The following is a 21876-nucleotide window of genomic DNA, read 5'->3' as shown; positions in this document are numbered from 1 at the left end:
TTAACAACTTCTCTCCCCCGTCCCCACCCTGTTTCTCCTCACCCCACACTTCCCCACCCACCTGTCGCATACACACATAAATGTCACTCATACACACACTGACACACTCAAACTTTAATACACACACACACACACACGCACACAGAGAGAGAGACACACAGCCCTTCAACGTTTGTTTGTCAAGCAGTTTGTCTTTTTTACCTGCCAATTCCCTTCTCTCTCCTCTCACTTTTCCTCCCCGATGTCTAGTGGTTGGTAGTGGTGAAAAAGCAGCAAATGTTTTCCATCAGTAAAAAAAAGAAAAAGAAAAAATATAAAACGAGTAAAAAAAAAATCATAATTTTAAACATCCAGCAATAAATTCCCCTTCTCTTCATGTCCATCATTCTTGGAATATGCTAGGAAATTTTTTGCAAGTTTTATCAAAAACATACTACTTGTAAAAGAAGAAAAATCCAAAACCACCCCTTCATATGGAAAATAAAACTTTATTCCTACAATTTTGAAAACGTCCTGTCATCTTTGCAAAAGTTGCCAAAAAAAAGAAAGAAAGAAAAGAGACAGATTGTTGAGCCTGGAAAAAAAAAAAAGAATGGGGTTCCAGTTTCACATTGCATCACTAGAGGGCAGCATTTACCTTGAACTTAATCTGAACTGAAATCTTGGTTCATGAAATGTTACTGAAGTATAGTGTACATTCTTTGTATTCTTTTTAGAAATTAACTTTTTCAGAACTGTTTGAAAGCCTATGATGGACAATTGTTCAAGAAGAGTTATCTAATATGTGCAAGTAAGCCTAAAATGAATCATAAGCCTGTCAGGTTTAGACTTAAGGTGATTTTCTTTCGCGTAAGAAGTTTGTTTCTGATTAGAAATGAGATGAAAACCTCACAAGGAGAGGGAGATTTCGGGAGGGGGAGGGGGGTTTGGAATTGCAGAGCAGCTGACGGTAGAAAAAAATATATATATTTCTTATCGTCTTCAACATAGAGCCTTTAATACTACAAAATAAAATCTGAATATTTTTTCTATAAAAACCCTGGTGCTTTGAGTGTTAGGTTTAAGTTATGATACTTCCCAGATATTCATTTTTTTTTAATCTACTTATAGGTTCTCAGCCATCCAGGACATGGAAAAACCAAAAAGGTTTAAAAGTAAAGCAACTTAAGTTATAATTTAAATAGCAAATAACTTGTATTGAGAGGGTGTCAATTATTTTAGGAGTTTAGGGGAGACTCAGATTTAAATTTTTAATTTCTTTTTTATTATCTTAATGAATGCATGTTTCATGCGAGAAATAAGGTATGGTCATAGGCCCTTACCAGGTGAGTTGTAATAAAATGTGATATTTGCATGACAAAACTCCAGTATTCGAAAACAATAAAGTTTTAGATTTTTATTTATTTTATTTATTTTTTGATAACATGGCCTACTATCACCAGTTCATACCCAGTTATGTACAGAACAACCTAATGATGTATTGTAATTTGCATTAGCGAAATATTTTTTCTTTGGTGGATGGGATTCTAAAAATCAGTTTTTCTTGATTCTCTTCGCCGTGGCTTCGGCGGGAATGTCTGCTCAACGGGATGACGTCTCCGCAGGAAGACGGGCCTACTCGTTTGGTGGGAATTTGGGTTTCTACGGAAGGAATTCCAACGAGGAGGTTTCTTAATAAATGCCTTGTAAGCTGTTAGACTCCTTTTATAATTGGATAATGTGACGGTTCAATCATTAGCTTTTGCCAAGTGCCATGACCAAACAACACAACAATGCAGAAGCAAACAACGAGCCCTGCATGAAAAACCCTGTCAATTTTAGAAGTAAAATCTAATAATGCACGTTGCTGTAAACTGTATTTAGATTAAAGACGACCTGACAACGGCGACCGCCCCGCCTCCGGTTCGGCCGGCGGTTTCACCCTGGGCCGTTAGCGTTGGAGATAGAAACATCGTATTTCTTGCTCTGTGGTTTCTGCCTGCCGGTGGGTGAATCCATCAGCAGCCTGACAAATTCCCATTCAGCCACAGCCGCCTCACAGGTCGGTTCCTAGTTTCAGCTCCGTCGCCCGCGGCCCCAGTAAACGGACGAGTTTTCACTGAGCCAGCAGGACTTCACTTGAAACGGGTGAGGAAACTTTTCATTCAAGTTTTGATCGACAAATTATTTCTGTTAGAAGTTAGAAAATACCTCATGAGTGTGTTTTACTCTTTTACAATGCGTGGAGTATTTTTATTTTTATTTTTCTGTTTTATGTGATTTTACACCAACTTTGTGAAATTGAAGGCGTGGCTTTATAGCAAAGTGGATGTTTCAGGCAAGGTGAGGAGGAAAAATCAACTGTGAGTGAAACAAAAGTTTTACTGTTTATTTGTAATGTTTCCACCTTTTTTGATGTAGTTTTTCCTACTAAAGTGACTCCAAAATATCACCGCACTCTAAATGTGAATTCTCTATTTTGCTACTCTGATGTGTTTTCAAAACAAATTCCAGCTATTTTTATTTATTTTATAAATAAAAAAAATAAAAAAAAAACAAAAAATAACACTGAAGTCTGCAGCCTGGTTAAATTACACAATTAGTGCTTTAACCACATTCTTCAGTTTCCAGGAATGATTCTAGAAGCTTAGTTAGTCCAACATACGCCCAGTTTTCCAAAGTGATTCACTGTTTTTTTTGTTTTTGTTTGTTTTTTCATATTTTGCCACATTATGATGACAAATCTTAAAGTGTTCTGTTGAGTTTTTGTGACAGACAGCAGATTGTAGTGAATAATTGTGAAGAGGAAGGAAAAGTTTAATTTTATCAGAACTGTAGTGAACAGCTCAATTTCACTTAAAAATGAAATGATATATTTTCCCCAAAGGGAAATTAAATGTTGCAGCTCATGTGATGAAAGTATCCGCAGAGGCAGGAAGTATCTGCAGTAGCAATCAGTATTACAACGGCTCTGAAGAGACCTCTGTCTGAAGACATTGTTGCTTGTATGACAACCTCCTGGATGTCATGCTAACATGCTAATTCCAGGCAGCAGAGACAATATTCCAAAGTAGCCATTCCTGGATGATATCAGTTGTTTGCTAGCACTGCTAATCCGCTTCCTTTGCTTTTGCCGCTCCTCTTTAAGTCTCTGTCTGGCTGTGTGGTTAGAAAGCCAGTAGACAAGGATCCATTATGACAACTATCATAATGTCTTCAAGCTCTCTGAGATGATGAAGAGCACCCCACATTGTCTGAAACAAAGTCGTAGAGAGCTAAGTTATAAAGCGTGTCAGGTTTTGATCATCTCATGGAGTGTCACAAACTGTCACAAACAGACTCTGTTTAAATAATTATAATTTCTAGTTTGAAATTGCCTGGACTGTAAATGATTTGGGCAGAGCTGCAACTTTATTTGATATTCAAATACACACCAGCGCCGCACATGTAAATGAAAACATGTTGCCCTTGTTCTGAAAGAAGAATTTACTTTTCCAAAACTTAAGCAGCTGAAAGAAATCTTAAAAATATGTTAAAAGTTCAGTGAAAAGCTAATTAATAAAGTTAAAAACTATCATTTGGGTAGTGTATTGCAATGGCATGCCTTACTGCAAGAGAGAGTAAGGAAAAACAAATGACTATCCATCTAAACTGTTAGTTTATCTTTTAGATTAGCTTAGCTTATCTCTTTGTGCTAGACCAGTAAAATTCTAACACCTTAAAGTTTTTGGTTGTATGATAAATTGCGAATAAAATCATGTGTTATTAATGCTTGCAAAGCATAGAATTTTCCAGAATGTTTGACTAAACGTAACATAATTCATATTATTGTAACTCCAAACGAAGGTAAACATGGAATGGTTGCTATCGACAGTCTAACGTCGTTGGATTTCTCCAAACTAACAACTGTTCTATTCATTTTCAGCTGGATGGCACGACGCTGCTGTCGCTTGAGAAGCATCTTGATCTGCGTGTGTACGCCATGCTGCTGCCTGACCCTGCTCTACAGCTACGCCATTGTCACCATTTATCTGCACATGAGTTCATTGGTGTTGAGACGCATCGCCATGGTTTCCCCAAATCTGGCGAGCCCCCATTTTATAGCCGCAGGTGCTTCGAGCAACGACAGCAGTCCCTCCGTCCCTAAAACCTTCTGGGAACAACATCTGCGATGCGTTGCCTTGTGGAACCAGCTCCAACGGCACGTCGACCGCCGTTTCAACCCCATCATGCGCAAGGAAAAGTTCGACACGTTGTTGGAACGAAGTAGCTCTGACGAGTCTCTGCTGCACCAAAGCTACTTTGAAGTTACCGCCATGGCCAGCGTGAGGGAGAATTTTAAGAGACTGCCACAGCAGGTACGAGAATTTGCAAGCAGCATGCACAAGAGGAACTACCCTATCCTCATCCAACCAGATGGAGAGTGTGGAGCTCAGTCAGAGCAGGAGAAGGAGCCTCCGCTGATTCTTTTTGCCATCAAGTCAACGGCGCTAAACTTCAGGAACCGACGGGTCATTCGACAGACTTGGGGTCGGGTCGGATGGGTGGAGGGACAGAGGATCAACAGAAGCGACGGAGATGTGGGCGGAGGATACATCCGAAGGGTATTCTTACTGGGAAAAGAAACCCCAGAAGACCTGGGTGTAGACATGTCCCGTTTACTAAGAGCAGAAAGTAAGCGTCACGGAGACATTCTGCAGTGGGATTTCAAAGACACGTTTTTCAACCTGACTTTGAAGGACGTGCTCTTCTGGAGCTGGTTCTCACGCCACTGCGGTAAGCCTCTCTTTGTCTTGAAGGGAGATGATGACGTCTTTGTCAACACCCCAAAGCTGATCAGCTACCTCCAGGATCAGCTAGAAAAGCACAGATCCCGCAACACCCTGCATGAGTTCATGGTCGGCGAGGTGATAGGGTCTGCTTTGCCCAACCGAGTGAGGAGATCAAAGTATTTTATCCCAGAGGGCTTCTACAGGGGGCTCTACCCCATGTACGCGGGGGGTGGAGGGGTGGTGTACTCTGGGGAGTTGACTAGACGCCTGCACAACATCTCTAAAACAGTCCACCTGTTTCCTATTGATGACGTCTACGTCGGAATGTGCATGATGCGGCTCAACGCCCATCCCGTCCACCACCCGGCTTTCCTCACCTTCGACTTCACCGAGAAGGAAGAGGCACAGCCGTGTTCGTACCACACCATCCTTCTGGTCCACAAGCGAAGCCCCAGAGAAGTAGTCGAGTTGTGGGCCGACCTGAAAGACACGAGGGAACAATGTCAGGATGTACCTCTGAGGGCGGTCGAGAAGAAAGCAACACCGCCACCGAGTGTTTAAGCGCAGCTCTGGACTCTCATCTGAAAAAACTATACTAAAAACGGTTCTGATCAACTGTGACTGCTTCAATGTGTTTTCCACACATTGGAAAACTTTTGTTTGTTGTTTTTTTTTTGCGATCAAATCTTTTTATCTTACTTGTTTTACATCCACAACATTATGTGCAATACAGTATACTGTAGTTACAATAGGTGGAATAAGACATAGAAATAGAAAAAACAGTGTGACAAAGATGGCGATAATCGAACGTGGCAGAGATTTGTCCCCAGAAAGCAGCCACACTGGGACAATCCCAATACATGTGCATAAAAGAGCCTGGAGTCTTAAGTGTACATAGGTCACAAATAGAAGATGTGATAATTTTCATAGCATGACGTTTCCTGGGTGTTAAGTACATCCTATGGATAAATTTAAAGTGTATAAGCCGGTGGTCAGGACTTTTGAATGTGTTGTGAAGGTTCTCCCATATTGTATCCCAGCAGATTTCTACATGTCCCGTAGAAATCTACGGGACATGTAGATTTCTACATGTGCCTGTATGAAAATATACAGGCTACCCTGTATATTTTCTACAGGGTAGCCTGTATATTTTCTACAGGGTAGCCTGGCACGAGGATCCGAAATAAATTTATTTAATTTAGAAACAATGCCACATGTCTGATCCCGCGAGGCAAGACGTTCTAGAAGGGATGGGTTGGGAGAGGCACACCCCATGGCACACCTTACGCTTTCATGGCCGATCTGAGTTGTAAATAAAAAAAGAATGTAGAACCTGGTAAATTGTACACAGTTTGTAGGTCACTAAAAGAACACAGGCCATCATTTTTTATAAGGTCTTTGAGGACATTGACACCCTTATCCCTCCACCTAGGGAAGGAGAAATGCTTGTTTCCAATGAGGATAGAAAAGTTATTAAATATAGGAGAGTGTTTATGCCATTTCAGGTTGATGTTTGTGTGATTCAGCACAGAATGACAGGTTCTAAGAAGAAAAGAAATTATGGGTCCTAATTGTGATTTAGCCTCTTTAGGAGGTATATTAGAATACACCAAGTTTTCCAGTCTGTATGGTTTGGATAAATTTTCTTCAATTGGTTTCCAAGACACAGAGGCCTCAGGATTCAACCATACAAGCAAAGGTTGGAGCACAAAGGACCAAAAATACATCTTAAAATTCGGTTTTAAGATCCAAGTGTTTTATCTCACTGAAGTGTTCTCAGTTTCAAACGAGGTTTCTTCCAATTCCAAATGAATTTAGATATGAGTGTAGCTTGTCCCAAAACGTTTTTCGTTTGTTGATTGTACTTCCTTTTCTTTGGTTATTAAAGTAATTCCAGGAGCTCCACTGATAATCATGGTTTCTTGAAATTATCTAAACAAATAGATATTTGTGTTGTACCTCTGGAAAGGTCTTCAGATGATCCATCGTAGGAGGTTGGATTTCGTCCAGTAACCATTGGGCTGCCAGTTCGAACCTACCCCCCATCTCAGTCATTGTGTCTTTAAGACACTTCACCTGCCTACTGGTGGTGGTCTTCATCCCCAGTGGTCCTGATTCAAGAGCAACTTTGTTAGTGCCGGTCTCTCTTAGGGCAGATGCGGCTACAGTATAACTCGCCACCATCAGCGTTTGAGTGGGTGAATGGCTGAATGTTGGGTGAAGTGCTTTGAAGCCCTTTGATAAAGTGCTAGACAGATGCAGGCCATTTGCATTTTTTGAAAGTTTAAATAAAGCATGAAAGATGAAGATCGATGGTGATTCAAAGATAAGCACAGTTACCACTTTGAAGGGATTTTTAAGATTATTAATACTCCCCACTGGATATTTTGTGGATTTTTTCCCCCCAATTTTTTTATGAAATTATATGATTTCTGTCACAATATAACCTTAATAAGATCCGTATTTCAGTTCAGAGCTTTAAATACTCCTCTAAGAAACAATCACAGTTCAACACAGACAGTTACTGCAGTCAAGTATCTTTATCACGTCGTGGAGTTTTATTAACAAGTGCCCCTCCCGGTTAACTCGACCTTTTCAAAGCAGAGAGTTACGGTTGAGAGGAATTTCCTCCCCACTGCGCCCCGCCTCGGAGGAACGAACTGCTGTTTGCAGAGCTAAGCCCTCTGATCGCATCACATAAAACCTCTGCCAACACAACAGTACATCAGCCAGAAACAAAAGGTTCATTACACACACTCACACAATACATGTTCTTTGTAAGAAACATTGAGTTGCTCTTCTAAGAAATGTAACTACCTGTTTAAGAAGCTTAAACACTCCCACATTTGGACACTTGAAAAGAAAAGAATAGAAATGAAACAATTTAGCTTTTTTCGGAACAACTCGTTCCTTTATTACATAACCTTTGTGTGAATCACAGCCGTTATTTTCTTGGTTTTTATATGCTGGTTTTATCTATTTTTTCCCCATAATTTTGAATTAATACTGGCTTCTGTACAGAGCTGATTTAAACTGAAAATGGAAAACAAAACTCTTTGATAGCCATTGACACAACTTCCAGGATGTTGCTCATGTATGAGTAACCACCGCTGTCTGAGTAAATGCAATCAAATTAATGACCCTACTTAAATCTGAACAATTACTGTCCATTTTATTTTGAAAGTGATGCAGAAAAAAATCTTGTATCTTAAAGTCAAATCATGGAGCTTTGTTGTGGGTTTAATCATTTTAAGCTTCAGGATGAGAAGCTTTAGCGTTTACCTAATACTTGTGATACAACCAAGGCTGACATTTGGGGTGAAATCACTAACCACAGGACTGGTTCAGCTGGATTCACTGGTATTTGGAATCTTCTGAATCATGGAGAAATACCTCGGCCTTGCAGGCATGTGCAATAAAACACAGCATTATTGCTTTCTTGCGTCATTGGTGATGTTTACATGAGTAATGCAGTTTAAACAGAAGCTAAATTACTGAGAATAGTGGTACGTTTTGGTAATGCAGCCTCAGAGGGATCGTCTCTGCTAAACCTAAATGTGCTGCTGGGTCAGAATTAGCATCACGACCAAACAGCTGAAACAGAACAGAACCACTCTGTTCATTTGATAATGTTAGCATCTCCAATAAAAAGATGATAATGGCAAGTTACATCGCAAAACAGTTCACCAGCTATATCAGTTTCTGTTTAATTTTATCTGTAGGAACTTTATTAATGTATATTTTTTCAAATTGTTTTTAGATATTTTTATATTCAGTGGGGTATATTTTGTTACCGTACTTTTTTAACAAGTGATACATGGTATCATTTAGCACAATCAAGTAACTTGCTGTTGTCAGAAGTATTTTGTGTTGCCTTAAGTTGTCTAATAAAAAATAAAAAGAAATCGCTGTACATATCAAATATGACTTAAAAGAAATTTGACTTCGTAAATTAGTGCCTAGGTTTAAGAAGCTCCTGCTGTTGCCTTCAGAATGTCACATTTCTCCGTTTGACATCGTTTTTACCAGCGTCGTACTGAAGTGGTTCTTATGCTGAGCTCAGCAGATGCGCAGTTCTAACAGGGGTTTGCTAATTGCTGCTGGCTAGTCTGAAGGAGCTGGGTGGGGGAGGGAATAATGTAAAGCTTAAAAAAAAAGGAAAATAATGCCCTTTTTAAATCCCCCAATTTAGTTTGGTTATTTTGAAGACACCATATTTTAAATGTAACACGATCCCTGATAGCCAGGATCAGTGATCAAACCAAAACACCATTTATTGAAGTAGTATAACCATAACATATACAGTAATTCATAGAAAATCATTTTTGAACAATTGGCTATAAAAGCAACTCAAGGACATCTCCCTGTTTGGGAGAAAAAGTTTTTGTCACGTTCAAAAGAGGAGAACGGCAAAGGGGCAAAGTAACCATCCAGCTGACAAAATATGTTTATTTCAGCAAAACATAGTTTACACTTTTTATTGATTTATTTGTCCGATTTAAGAGATAACTGGAGATTAAATAAATTTTTAACTCTATAGTTGCAGTTGCAGTTTAGGGCTGTTATAGAAACCGACCTGAAAAATGAGGCATAAAAGTTTTACCGTGAATTTAGAAGGAAAGACAGGAACATATCTGATGCTTACTCTAGTTGTATTTAAGTTTCACTGGAACATTTTAGATTGTTTTTGGTAGAAACGGCAACAATTAGGTTCACTGAAGGAGCCCAGCCACTCCAGCCCTCGGCTGTTCTCTCACAGCTGGCCTGCAGAGGGAGCCGTTGCACAAAAACAAACGTTGGAAATCATCGTGGAATCAGGATCAGTCAGAGTCACTGGATCTTTCCAGCTCACAAGCTGCTATGATCCATTTTCTGTCCTTTTCTCCTCCTCGTCTTCTTCCTCCTCCTCAGTGTTGTCCTCATCTTCGCTCTCACTGTACTGGTAGTTACAGCGGTTTGTGTTCACGAAGAGGTCACTGTCGTCGTCTTCTGAGTCGCTTCCTTCCTCTTCATCATCTCTCCCCTCTGCCTCCTCTTCCTTGCTGCTCGTCTTGTCCTGCGATGACTGCTCCTCCATAAAACCTTCGGGCCTTAAAGAGACACTTCGTGGTTTAGGGGGCTTCCACTGCTCTCCCTCTGAGGGAGTTTGGGATTCTACTCACCAGAGTTGCTGTTTCTGCAGGTACTGAATGTGATCTTTGTAGAGAATGAAGCTGATCTCTGCCTTCACCTTCTCCCCTTCTTCAATAGGATCCACGATGACATAATCACCTGAGAAACGGAATGTAATTATGCAGGAAATTAATCTATAACAAAGGGATTTAAGGCAAATATGAACTTACAGTGATCATAATCTAACTTCTTAACACAATATGGGGTATTCCCCTGTAATACCCATATTCCCAAAACAAGATGTCGTCTCCGTCTTTTCTGTAGTGACTGCCTGTAATAACATCCAGTTGTTGATCACTTGACTCGTGACATGCAAAAAATAAAAGTGTCTCCATCAAAGTTTTGTGAAATATGCCAATTTCAATATGACCAAAAACAGCTTCATCCTAGCTCAGTTCATTTATTTGTTTTTGTGGAAATAGCGTTTTTTTTCTTTGTTTTTTTTTTAAACTGCTGCATTTCCATTGGGTGAATTTTTTTGCGGAACTAATTTGCGATGGAAACGCAACTTACGTTAACACACAGGCATATCGGCCGATCTTCATCAATTTTTAACATATCAGTCTCGCTCCAGTAAAGAAAACTGGGTCACTATTACCAACAGATATTTATTAACACCATTATGCCGTTTGTTTCTGGACAGGGAGGAAGTTGGTCACAAGCTCTTTGGTCATGTGACAGAGATAGTGGTGCAGCACATGATTGTGGGGGGTTTAAATGAAGCAATGTCAGTAGTGTGATTGTTTCCTTGAAGATGTTGAAAGGGTTGGTTACCTTATTGGTAAGGCCATGACAACAATATTATCAGATATCAATATTGGTCCAAAGGTAGAATGGGTATATTTGAACACAAATGTCCCCATTAGACATCTTTAAATACTCATGAATGGCTCAATGACTTCATTTACAGAAAAATAATCCTACTCTTGAAATCACCTCTCTTGATCCAGATGTTCTTGCGGAACTTGGTGGGCATGCTGACCAGGAACGTCTCGCCCTGAGCCGTGACCGCTTCGTGGAGGTTGTTGCCACGGCTACCAGTCACCTGTGAGAGTGTGCAGGTGGAGAAAGGAGATACGAAATGGTTAAAACGTCCTCCTGAGTGTTGTTCATGACCTGCACATTAAAATGTTTACCTTCACAATCTGCTGGTTCTCCGTGGGAGTGATGAAGTCTCCCAGAACTTCCTTCACAACATGTTTGCGTTTAGTGGCCTGTGACATTTTAAGTTATGGGTAGCAGCTTCCTTCGCCAGCTTGAAGAGAAAAAATTAATTACAAAAAAGTCAGAATATATTCTGTACTTGTTCTGCACATACTTTAGCACACTTTGTCAAACATTTAATTCTCAGGAGAGGGGTATGCTGTGGTGGTGCAGGGGTTAAGCACGACCCATGCATGGAGGCCTCAGCCCTCGACACAGCCGTCACAGGCTCGATTCCCGGCATGACGACCCTGCATGTCCTTCCCCATCCCTCACTACCAACAAAATCAGTACAAATAGAGATGGGCAACACTGTATGATTTATCACATTACAGAAACCAAAATTTGTTTAAAAAATTAGTTGAATACTACTACTGTTGAAATACTAATACGTAGGGGTGGGCGATATGGTTTTTAGAGTTTTATCACGATATTTGCTATATTATTGTGACGACGACGGACATAATTTGCACATGACTGGTAAAAAATAAAATCAGTTTGACACACCGATAAATGAATAAGCGTGTAGACATAAAAAAAAACGCTAGATAACTACATTTGGAAACTCTTAAATGTTTTTAAAATAAACGGAAATCCTTTCATAGTCCGCAAGTGGCATGATCACAGAACGTTGTGTTACACCTGGAAACACTGCTGCACATTAACCAAACTGAGTTAACTATCACATATCAAAGTGTCGACAACTACAAAGAGTCACAAAAGTGATTTAAAAAAGCAAACACACTTGAATATGCTACCTCTGAATGCGGTCATATTCTTAATACCGTACATAATTTATTAATGATACGAAGAACTTAGCTTGATATGCTAACACTGGCTACGCTGAAAGCTACTACTTGTATTTCCGCTCCTACCTTGAAAACTAGAGACAAAAGTCTCGTTTCAAAACGTTGTATGTTTCCTAACAGCGACAAAAAAAGGGGAGCAGAAAAGCTGAACAGAATAACAGGGCCTGTTCTGTCAATGAATATGCCACATGCTATCACGTTTTCTGAAAACACCAAAAACAAACGTCTCACTTCCGTTGTTAACGTGCTTTTTACTTTCAAAGTAAAAGCAGTATGATTTTATTTACCTTCTTTTTTTTACTTTGTTCTTTGTCACATGCTTTTCTGATAATTAAGAGTACATTTAAATGAAAATTCAATACAACAGTAATATGTTGTCCTCCATTTAAATGTGAAACATTAATGCGAGCTGGGAAACAATTATTTTTATTTTACAGGTGTCTTTCTGTGGAAGCAAGGGTTATCTATTTCTGGGTTATTCTTAATTTGCATTATGGGAATTGTATTTCTTTCAGAAATCAGAGCAATGTTCAAGATCACCAACATTTAAATGCTTGTAAGATGCATATAATAATGCCATTGGGTTCCCTACGGCTTCTAAGTCCAAACGCAGGAATGGTAGGTTAATTTATCTGTACTGTACAGATGTGGGTATTAAATACTTACAATTACTTCAGTAACTTTTGGGTACAGGAATACTTTTAAAAGTAGTTTTTAATACACCATACTTTTTTACTTTTGCTTCTTCTATTTGAGTAAAATAGATACTCAGGCCTTCACTGAATAAATAACAAACATTTTTTAACCAAAAGGCAACAAACACAGATCTACCATTGATGTGAAAGGCAGACAACTTGTTTGCAGACAAGCTTTGTTGTTCTAATGTCATTTTGTATCTGCTATTGGACTATTTTAGATTAAGTGAAGATTCAGTAAACACCATATATTGTCACTGGAAATACTTTTCCTTATTCGGTGGATTACCTGCTCTATAAGTGTCCTACATTTTGTATTTTAAAAAAAGTTTAGCATTTCTTCTGCTTGAATTTGTTTTGTAATTATGTTATTTGTATTAATTTGTACTAAAATACCAAATTTTGCACATAACTTCATATACTTGTTTCTCTTCCTACGTAAATTTTAAATATTAAATCACATATGATCAGTTACTCAGTTTTTTTTTCTTGAATAATTTATTGCAAAGCTACTTTTTACATTTACTTGAATGTAAATATATTAAATGCTTATATAAGTGTGTGTATGCATGGTTGTGTGTGTATGTATTGCCCTGTGATAGTCTGGCAACAACATAGCGCCTCTTGTCCAAAGTCAGCTGGAGATAGGCAGCATTTAGACTGGGTATAGACAATGGATGGATAATAACTGACTGTCTCCATTCATGATTCCAAATGTCTAAGCAAAGTGATTTAGTTTGGACACTGCATGAACTTTTTTTGAATTCCCACATTTTATTCAAACATCTTTTTTCTCACTCTCACTGCAGTTGTTATTACAGTTTAATAGTCCTGTGCAAACCTTTCCTTGGAAACAGAAATCTCAATTAATACCATTAGCACAACAATTAACAGAATAAAAAAAAAAAAACACTGAATAGACATGGTCTAAGTTTCACAATACCTTGAGCACAAGCACGTTTATTGCTAGTAGAGATGAGTTACAAACAACACTGCCTCTGCTGAAACAACAGAGTAACATGTGCAAACGAAATGCAGTTTCAAATTACAGCAAAGTTTCACAGTAACATCAAAGCTAACGTCAGTAGAGCTGGTGTGACAGAGTAGACTGACATGAGGCGGGAGGTATGACGTTAGAATACAGCAAATGGTTTAACGGAACATTGTTGGAGCTTGGAAGTGCCTTCACTTGGATCCTCATGCAGTTTGTTCCTGTGCTTTTCGTGAGCTGACGTAGTTGTACCAGGTGGCTGGTACAACACAGACAGCATGAAGATTAGTTGACAACAGCTGAAGAGCACATCTTGTTGATTCCACATGCATTGGACCCCCTGTAAAGGTAGTAGTAACCCTGCAGAAGAGATCAACAGAATACAAAATAAAACTCTTACCTTCTTACAATAACATAAAATATTCTAGTTTAATGCATTATGATATTAAGCAGAGTTAAATTTACACCAGACCTCCATGTATTTACAACACGGTACTGGCTGCATTTATCGGTAAAGAAGTTTAAAAAGCCTTGAAATAAATTGAAATTTTATTGCACTAGCATAACCTAGTACTGGGGGGAAAAAATCAGTAAAAAGAAAAAAGCTGAATGGTAAGGTAAATTATATAATTAACCACTGCGGGTTATGTTGGCACTTACACAATAAGCCGCTATAATTGTGTGCTAAGAGAAATGAACTATGGTGGAATAATTTGTTATACGAGTAAGAAGTTCATAATGTGTTATTTGAGTCAGGTTGTAAATATTAACTTATATGAAGCAAGCTGACTGCAATTCAGCGCTAAAGTATTGTCTGATAAGGAATTTGGGGCTGATTTATCGGTGCACCTGTAAAACAATCTAAATTTAGGATTCTACACATCTGCCAGCATATCTGCATTCCTGTATCCTACAATTAACTTGAATCAAATAAAGTTAGTGGTAGATGTTGTTCTTGTACCTCCTCTCCATAGTCCTCCCCCCAGCTGTTCTTGATGGCCCAGAATGGGATGCCATTTCCTGAAAGAAGAACAGCACAACGAAAACAGCTTGAAATACTCTGAATCACAAACTAATATCAACAGATGTCATTAAACTCTGATTGGGGAGGAGTGATTTACTCACGTTCACCGTATCCCACCAGCAGCACAGCGTGGTCGATCATCCACGGATTGCAGAAGATCTTCATTGGGTGACTAACACCCTTTCTGTAGAACTACAGGAATATAAAGAGAACCATAACCGTGACTGTAAAGGCTAATTTTACTCTTTGATGATACAGGAAAAAAAATAGTACAAGTTAAACCAGACCAAACAGGGAAACGGAAAGAGGAAGTAAAGTACTCGCCTGCATTGCAAAGGCATTGAGAGCGACAGAGATTGGTCCTTTCTCTGCCAACCAAGCGGCAATTTCTGAGAACAAGAATAAAGCAGTAAAATATTTGCCTGTTTAATGATGCTTTGATGTCCAACTTGCAGAACATTGACTCTCTTACGATATGGACTTGCGGTTTTATCACAATATTTTGTGGTACCATTGTGATAACGATAAAAGTGACATCGGTTTATTAAATCCTTCTTACTTCTACTGTGTGTTGCAGCAATTATAGCCCAACAAACAAAAATAAGGCTCTTGAACAAACATTCCCATTTTGGGATACGCTTCTTTAAGACACCAGTAATGTAAAGAAGTGTGATTTGTATCACTAAACAGTAATTATTTTCAAATTTATCGGTATTTATTTATGCTTTTATTGAACAAACAGTGAAGAGTAGAATTACAAAACTCAAAGATAAGGGGGATTTTAAAACATCATTAATTGGAATTTACTGTGACAGCAACAAATCAAAATTCTTACCATGATAAGAAATTTATCGCGATAAATGATAAATGATTCGATACGATAAATGCCCACCCCATTGCTTACCTTTTTCGTCTTTGGAAATCTCCAGTGAGCTGTTGATGTAGGCAGCCACCTTCCTGTCGGTGAAATCACACGTCTGCTTGTGTCCTTTGTAGGAGTAATCCGTTTCTGTCTCCAGGCCGCCTTAATGGCACAGGAGAGACAAACATCCATGAAAAAAAAAAAATATATATAACATAAGCTTATTTAAACTTAAATCCTCCCTTTCCAGTTTTCTGTTTGTTACTGTTCCCGTGTAGCTGTTTCTTACCCAGCTTTTCAATAGCTTCATAAGCGTTTGACGGCAGTCCACCTCTGCATGCCTGGTCCAGTCCATCACAGTCAACCAGCTCTGCATAGGAGAGATATAATCCACTGATTTAATGGAAAATTGACTGTTTTCATTGCATTTCGAAGACGTTAGTGGTGAGCTTTTTCAGTCAGAATCTGTGAGGACGACTTACCCTGCTCTGAAAGTGACAGCAAAGTCCCATTTTTCAGGAACCACTGCCCCTCGATGTTTCCTGTGACAGAAAACGCCCAGCAAGATCCACACATGCCCTAACAAACACACACAACGAGGGTTCAAAAATGTCCCTGCCTGCGCTACATCAAGTTATTCCTAACAGAGTGAGCCCTCGGTTATTAACTCTTCTGCTCGGCATCACCTGGTTTTTCACGGGACTAACGGCTCCTTGATCCCTCCAGTCCCAGCTGCCGGGGGCGGGGCCTTTGGCGGTGGGGGCGGGTTTCATTGGACGATGAAGAGTCCACTGACTGAGAAGTGGGTTCAGGTATGTGGAACGAAACTCCTCCTCTGGACGAAAACAGATGGACAGGATACAAAGTTGAAACGTTTGCGATACTGGAAAAACGTCGTGTTGACGGAAAGCTGCGATGTTAAAAACAGAATATGCATTTCCTCGTCGGAAATAACCGGACAGTGCACGGTGGTACGCACCAGTTAGGTCGCTGAACTTGGTAACGCCGTACTCAGCCGAACCTTGATCCAAAGACTGGAGCTTCTCAGCCGTTTTCAGGTTCTCGTGAAAGATCTGTAGGCGCCTGTCGGCCTCTGTCATGGAAACACGCACAAAGACAATATTTAACATCACAACATGCAACGTCAGTTTAGTACTTCATGTTATATCTATCACTTTTTTCTGACAAACCTTTCTAAAGACAAGCCAACAAACATTTGTCATCTTCTTCGATTAGGACTTGAGGTAAGCTAGTCATTGTCCAAATTGAGCTCAGAAAATGAAGTTTGACATTTGACTCTTTTTGGCTTCCATGTCTTGGCTAAAATTCTACAGTAATTAAACTTTACTGTTGCTCCATGCTCCTTTTCCATTAAACTTATGTATTTTGTTTAGGGCTGGACAATATGGCTTAAAAACATATCACAGTTATATATCAGTCGATAACGATAATTATCGATTTGTTTTACATATCAGAAATACTGCAGCTGGTGATGTGACCTTTCTTGTTTCGTTCAGTTTCCTCTGGATGTGTTGTACTCATTTTCTTTCTTCACTCCTGGCCGTTGATTTTCATTTCTAAGCAGTTATGCAGCACGGTGGAAAAGCCTGATATTGCTACTGCTCAAGTTACTCAACAGGTTGTTGCTAGGTAACCAAGGAGTGAGTGAGTTTGTTGATGCCACCAACATTATAGCTGGTTGTGAAAGGTTGAGCAGCGAAAGCTTTTCCTCTGCTTTTCCATCTCCCAGAATGCTGTTTGGTTCTGGATCGGAGATCAGTGAAATTATTGAATATTTTATCAGACATATCTACAGACACTGATCATGTGTTTATCACGATGTATAATGTTATTGATGTATTGCTCTTATCAAACAGTGGAGAAAATAGTAAAAAAGTTTTTTTAACATCATTCATTGAAATTTATCGAGACGACAATAAATCAGAATTCTTATCATAAGACATTTTTACAGTAAATGATAAACAATATGATACATGCCCACAGCTAACTCAGCGGTCAAGAAAATGTGGTTAATCACAGCTGCTGCGAAATTTTATAAAGTGCATAACTGGTTTTTCAAATAGTGCAAAGTCAATTTGGACCAACTTTTTCCTCTTAAAAAAAAAGTAAAACATTATTTGAAAACCGCTTTTAATAATTCCTCTTAATAAGATTACTTTGACCCTTTAGGTTTTGTATGTTTAACTGTTTTACAGCATTCTGTGTATACATGGAACTGAATGTGTGCTGATTGTCAGTGTGTTTTCCCTTCAGGGTGAACACAATGAGCTGCGAGCACAAAGGTTCAGTGTTTGTGCACCAGAATGTGACTCTGTGTGTGTTTGGGCATGTGTGTGTGTGTGTGTGTGTGTGTTTGGGCATGTGTGTGTGTGTGTGTGCAGGTGCTGGATTGTGTGAGCGTGTGCAAACCGCTCACCTTCCTGGCTGCTGTAGACCTTATTGTATTTAACCATGAACTCTTTGAACTGGCCCAGCAGCTCCACGGACTCCTACCACAGAGAGATCAAAGAGAATAAACGACTGCTGGGGCACGTGACGAAACACTGACAAGACCTGACCTCACTAAGCTGCTGTTTTTCACCTCTGAGGGCTGGATGGTGGATTGAGCCTCCAGCATGTTGGGCTGTTCTGAGGCTGGACCGACTGAAACGAGGAGAGCATATTAGTCGATAAACACGTGCTTCAGTTTCATGTTGTCAAATGTAGATTTATTTTAAAATCAACAGCACTAAGTAGCAGTAATGGAGGCTTTAGCAAGGTGAATGCTAACATTAGACATTGACTCATCACCCTTTACCTAATTTATCTCATTGATCCTGGTTATGTAACATGAAGGTCAGACTGAACAAACAAGACCATGCCGAAAACACGGATAAGGGTGATCTTTTTGTTGTTGTTTAATGTTGATGTAGATTACCTGATATTGCAATTAGCCTCAAAATACTTTAGTCAGAGAAAAAAAAAAACCTGCGTCTGTAATTTTGTTTTGCTGTCTTTTCAGTTTTTGTTTCTGCTTGATGTAGGAAACCAGGTCTCTCTTGTACATTAAGATCTTGTATCTCAATGAGACAACATGCATAAATAAAGGTAAAAAAAACATATATATAAAGGAAAATATAAGATGAATTTTAAAAAAACAAAAAGGAGGAGGAAAGATGAGGTCTATAGGAAAGAGCGATCCGCTCGTCTGGTTGCTGACTGACCGACCTTTAGGCTGGCACTTCTGTTTGAGGAGGGTGGTGGTGGCCTGCCAGGGAATGTCCCACACTTCAAACACACACACTTCAGTCTGATTCAGGAAAAAACACCAGAACAAGAAAAACAACAGACATTAATATCATCAGGATCATGTGTTTGTTCATGTCCTGCAAATGCTAAGAGGAAGCTGCTTGTCTGTCTTCATCTCTTCTCACATACTTTACAACTTACTTCAGTTAAGTTTGTGTGTGTGTGTTTTTTATTTTCTTTTTACATTTTCTCATAACTGTATTGTGGAAGCATTATATATATATATATATATATATATATATATATATATATATATATAGGAGGACTAGGAAGCTACTAACCATGCATGGAGGATTCCACCCCAAATCCAGCACCCTGAGACTGTACACGAGCCGTAAGGAAGGAGGCAGAGGACTAGTGAGTGTGAGAGCCACTGTCCAGGATGAAACATCCAAGATCCATAAATACATCAAGGACAAAGCCTCAACGGACGATGTGCTCAGCGAATGTCTCAGGCAATGGGGAACAGAAGACAAGGTGCTGGAAGTACCATCATGGGAGGACAAGCCCCTACATGGGATGTACCACCGACAAATAACTGAAGTGGCTGATGTCAGGAAAACCTACCAATGGCTGGAGAAAGCTGGACTCAAGGACAGCACAGAGGCTCTCATCCTGGCCGCCCAGGAACAGGCCCTAAACACCAGAGCAATAGAGGCTCAGATCTACCATACCAGAGAAGACCCAAGGTGTAGGTTGTGCAAGGAGGCCCCTGAGACAGTCCAGCACATAATAGCAGGGTGCAAGATGCTGGCAGGGAAATCGTACATGGAACGACATAACCAAGTGGCAGGCATAGTGTACAGGAACATCTGTGCAGAATATGGACTGGAAGCCCCGAGATCACAGTGGGGAACACCCCCAAAAGTGGTGGAGAATGACCGAGCTAAGATCCTGTGGGACTTCCAGATCCAGACAGACAAGATGGTAATGGCGAACCAACCGGACATTGTGGTGGTGGATAAAGAACAGAGGAAAGCCGTTGTGGTGGATGTAGCAATACCAAGTGATTACAACATCAGGAAAAAGGAGCATGAGAAATTGGAGAAGTACCAGGGCCTCAGGGAGGAACTGGAAAAGACCTGGAAGGTGAAGACCACAGTGGTGCCTGTGGTTATCGGGGCCCTCGGGGCAGTCACCCCCAAACTGGAGCAGTGGCTACAACAGATCCCAGGAACAACATCAGACATCTCAGTCCAGAAATGTGCAGTTCTAGGCACAGCCAAGATACTGCGCAGAAACCTCAAGCTCCCAGGCCTCTGGTAGAGGACCCGAGCTCAGAGGATGAAACAGACCACCCGAGGAGGGTGAGAAGGGAATTTTTATATATATATATATATATATATATATATATATATATATATATAGTCTGAGAGTTGCACAAACATGGCCAAAGTTACAGCCAGTCATGTCACAAGACTAGATCAGTGCTGACATTTCTGCCTGAACAAACACGAGGCACTGCTGCAACATTAAACAACACAATCAGTTAAGACATTTGGGATCCATTCCATACAGGCTAGCAACTTCCTGTTTGTTGCTTAGTCACACTCACAGCGTACCTTAAGTTTCTGAGGCTCAGGATAGAAGTCACAGGTCCTGAGCATGGCAGATTTCTTACACTGGGTGTTGCTCAGTTCCAGTGTTAAGGTGTAGCGGATTCCCTTCACCAGCTGAAAAACAGATGAAAATGTAGAATTTGCAAGACAGGAACGTAGTTCTCCGCAAAAAAGGATTTACAAACAGACTTCTGTTGGGGCTGCGCAATTTACTGCAAAAATAGTCACTGCAATATCAGTGTTGCATAAACTACTTCTTAAAATGCAAAATGTGCCTGCTATTAAACTTAAACTCCAAAGTGTAAAAAAACTGCCAGGCAGCAATATTTATTTATTTATTCAGACATAAGTTCTTCAACACATGATTTCCTAATGTCAGGCATTATCACCCTCCCTGACTGAATTTAACAGATTATGGTTTCGTGGTGTTATTTTAGGAATATGGCTTCTCTGGTGGTGGTGTGTCGATGATGAGCTGATAAATCGACGCTTCCGGTTGGGGGGAAAAACGCTTTAAGAATTTAAGTTTTACACTAATAGTACGTATGTTTCACTTCGTTTAATGGGGGATTGTTATAATCAGAATTAGATAGCTTTGAAATAAATATATTCTTTAGGAAATGTACATCAGCATTTGTTCTGTACTATGAAGTTTGTGCTTTTATTTTTGAAATTATGAATTTTTCCTTCCGTCTAGACCTCACTTATGTTAACATGACGCAGGGTTAATTATCGTTGTTTACAGACATTTAACAATACTGAACTGACTCTTAAATGATTAAAAACACTCCTAAGACACAATTACTTAAACAATGAAGAAATAATTGTTTTTAAGTCTTAACCTGTTTAGTGGCAGAGACGAACCGGCTGACTCGGCGGAGGTGCATAGCGTTGGAGCCCCGGTTGTATCGCTCCTCCGCGAAACCCAGAACCTTCTTCAGGTCCGGGTCGGACTCATGAAGCCGGATAGGAGAGCCGGGAGGCCCGAACAGAGGCCGGTCGAGGTCTTCACCCAGCCCGAACACCGAGACCAGGGCCAGGCAGAGGATTAGAGGACAGCAACGGACTCCGACCCTCATTTTGACTCCTGAGCGCTGACAGAAAGAAAAAGGACCAGCGTTCAGTTTGCGCTGGATTTAAAAGCGCTCTGTTTGTTTTCCCAGAAATCAAAATCAATATCGGGTTAACTGCGGCGACTGCACAAACGAGTTGCTCTTGTTGCCAAACAAATGGGACTGCATGTGGGAGGAGCCTGGGAGGTTTAATGAGAGGATTTTGTTAAAGAAAAAATGCCCTAGGCCGCCTGGGGAACACCAGGGGGCGATGGAGAGTCTCAGAAAGGAGAGAAGAAAAGATTTTAAAAAGTAGATTTTTTCAATTGTAAATTTTTTTTATTATGATGGTGTCATAATAAAAAAAAAAAAAAAAAAAAAAAAAAATATATATATATATATATATATATATATATATATATATATATATATATATATATATATATATA

The 21876-nt window shown here is 39.7% G+C and overlaps 3 protein-coding genes and 1 long non-coding RNA gene across 4 annotated transcripts; 1 reads left to right on the top strand and 3 right to left on the bottom strand.

Annotated features, from left to right (window-relative positions):
• The first annotated feature begins 321 nt into the window (after nucleotides 1-321).
• Nucleotides 322-5372, top strand: LOC103471046 (N-acetyllactosaminide beta-1,3-N-acetylglucosaminyltransferase 2). The gene is made up of 2 exons (XM_008419832.3): nucleotides 322-2127; nucleotides 3905-5372. Exon 2 carries the CDS (start codon nucleotides 3909-3911, stop codon nucleotides 5310-5312), a length of 1404 nt encoding a protein of 467 aa, XP_008418054.1. The 5' UTR covers nucleotides 322-2127; nucleotides 3905-3908; the 3' UTR covers nucleotides 5313-5372.
• LOC145553090 (uncharacterized) lies at nucleotides 2776-6801 on the bottom strand. The gene is made up of 3 exons (XR_014089280.1): nucleotides 6711-6801; nucleotides 5129-5231; nucleotides 2776-3233 (listed from the first exon to the last, which is right to left on the bottom strand). It is a non-coding gene; the product is annotated as an uncharacterized LOC145553090 (long non-coding RNA).
• A 2585-nt stretch (nucleotides 6802-9386) lies between these two features.
• eif1ad (eukaryotic translation initiation factor 1A domain containing) lies at nucleotides 9387-12173 on the bottom strand. The gene is made up of 5 exons (XM_008419826.3): nucleotides 12002-12173; nucleotides 11060-11178; nucleotides 10860-10968; nucleotides 9914-10022; nucleotides 9387-9841 (listed from the first exon to the last, which is right to left on the bottom strand). The coding sequence occupies exons 2-5, from the start codon at nucleotides 11144-11146 to the stop codon at nucleotides 9610-9612; spliced, it is 537 nt and encodes a 178-aa protein (XP_008418048.1). The 5' UTR covers nucleotides 11147-11178; nucleotides 12002-12173; the 3' UTR covers nucleotides 9387-9609.
• A 1385-nt stretch (nucleotides 12174-13558) lies between these two features.
• Nucleotides 13559-21638, bottom strand: ctsf (cathepsin F). Its single transcript, XM_008419825.3, has 14 exons — nucleotides 21218-21638; nucleotides 20379-20489; nucleotides 18736-18817; nucleotides 18110-18171; nucleotides 17945-18017; nucleotides 16487-16600; nucleotides 16194-16342; nucleotides 15990-16086; nucleotides 15797-15877; nucleotides 15550-15669; nucleotides 14970-15034; nucleotides 14747-14837; nucleotides 14583-14641; nucleotides 13559-13981 (listed from the first exon to the last, which is right to left on the bottom strand). Exons 1-14 carry the CDS (start codon nucleotides 21452-21454, stop codon nucleotides 13907-13909), a joined length of 1416 nt encoding a protein of 471 aa, XP_008418047.1. The 5' UTR covers nucleotides 21455-21638; the 3' UTR covers nucleotides 13559-13906.
• Between the last annotated feature and the right edge of the window lie 238 nt (nucleotides 21639-21876).

Source organism: Poecilia reticulata, chromosome 10 (genome assembly GCF_904066995.2).
Source record: "Poecilia reticulata chromosome 10, P_reticulata-male-v2, whole genome shotgun sequence".
Taxonomy (NCBI): domain Eukaryota; kingdom Metazoa; phylum Chordata; class Actinopteri; order Cyprinodontiformes; family Poeciliidae; genus Poecilia; species Poecilia reticulata.
This window is presented reverse-complemented; position numbering and strand designations above follow the sequence as displayed.